Source organism: Olea europaea, unplaced genomic scaffold (assembly GCF_002742605.1).
Source record: "Olea europaea var. sylvestris unplaced genomic scaffold, O_europaea_v1 scaffold38719, whole genome shotgun sequence".
Lineage (NCBI taxonomy): Eukaryota > Viridiplantae > Streptophyta > Magnoliopsida > Lamiales > Oleaceae > Olea > Olea europaea.
Window position 1 is genome coordinate 1 of NW_019258191.1, and position 1,091 is coordinate 1,091.

Consider the following 1,091-nt stretch of genomic DNA (forward strand, 5'->3'; position numbering starts at 1 on the left):
GTAGATCCTAATTACTTCTCATGATTCATAACACCCCACAAATCATGAAAAATAATCCACCTCGTAAAGATGACAAATCAACAAATTCACTCAAATCAAAACAAAGTTCTGAATGAATATGTTTATTCATAAATGATAAATAGAGAATTTGGAAAATAAACAACCTAGCAAAGATGATGAATCAATAGTAGATACTACTAAAAACGTTAAACATGGGTTATAAAAATTCAAGCAGGAGTTTCATAGAAGGGTGTAAACTAGCATTTACCTGTCTTCTTCAACTGCTTTACTTTCAGTTTTGAACTCTTCTTCATCGGGAATTTAACAGAAGGTTTATTGGCATCTTGCAATGTACCTAATTTCCATAAAAATTGTAGCTTTTTTAATATGTGACCAAAAACTCAAAACTGATTCATAACACAGACAGAAAATTGTAGCTTTTTGAATATGTGACTAAAAACTCAAAACTGATTCATGAACACTCTTCATATCATACACAATCTATTTGTCAATAAAAATTCTAATTAATTTAAAGCAATCAGAAATTAAATAATGACAATCAGTAATACAACACTGAGTAATTAAACAGGAACAAAATCATTCAATAAATTAGCTAATTTTGCTCAATTAATCTTAGTTAACGACGGATTATTAATTGCGTACCATCAACAACAGCCATCTCGACATCTTGCATAGTAATTAAACCCTCCTTCACTCCCTCCTTTTGCTCCTGTTTTTACCAAACCAGTTAAAACGATGTTAGCAATATTAAACAACACAATGCGTACAAACTCCAAAGAGCCTTTGAATTTCATATGTGATTATAAAAGAGACCCGGCGCCATTTCTTGAAGAGCTTGCGCTTTCGCTTGCCGGAGATGGAGAGCGGTTGGGGCTTTTGCCGGAGCTTTCCGGTGGATGGTTCACCGTGCACTTGTCTCTTCCGATCCGCTATCGCGGCCCTCCGCCGCTTCTGTACCACGTTGAATTTCGCCATCACGGCAAAGAAATAGCAGTTAAACCCTAATATGGTATTTCTGTCTCCACTATATTAAATCGACGAACCCGGTTTTGTAGTTCTTAAAATTTGGG

The 1,091-nt window shown here is 35.2% G+C and overlaps 1 protein-coding gene across 1 annotated transcript; it reads right to left on the minus strand.

Annotated features, from left to right (window-relative positions):
- Nucleotides 1–204: 204 nt before the first annotated feature.
- LOC111387056 lies at nucleotides 205–1,040 on the minus strand. Its single transcript, XM_023011574.1, has 3 exons — nucleotides 835–1,040; nucleotides 664–730; nucleotides 205–355 (listed from the first exon to the last, which is right to left on the minus strand). Exons 1-3 carry the CDS (start codon nucleotides 994–996, stop codon nucleotides 258–260), a joined length of 327 nt encoding a protein of 108 aa, XP_022867342.1. The 5' UTR covers nucleotides 997–1,040; the 3' UTR covers nucleotides 205–257.
- Nucleotides 1,041–1,091: the final 51 nt, after the last annotated feature.

Excerpts from the sequence above, each read along its gene's own strand:
- LOC111387056 (XM_023011574.1), bottom strand. The coding sequence starts at position 996 with ATGGCGAAATTCAACGTGGTACAGAAGCGGCGGAGGGCCGCGATAGCG. Across the intron at positions 731-834 it reads TCTTCAAGAAATGGCGCCGG|GAGCAAAAGGAGGGAGTGAA; the intron begins GTCTCTTTTATA and ends TGGTAAAAACAG. Across the intron at positions 356-663 it reads CGAGATGGCTGTTGTTGATG|GTACATTGCAAGATGCCAAT; the intron begins GTACGCAATTAA and ends TATGGAAATTAG.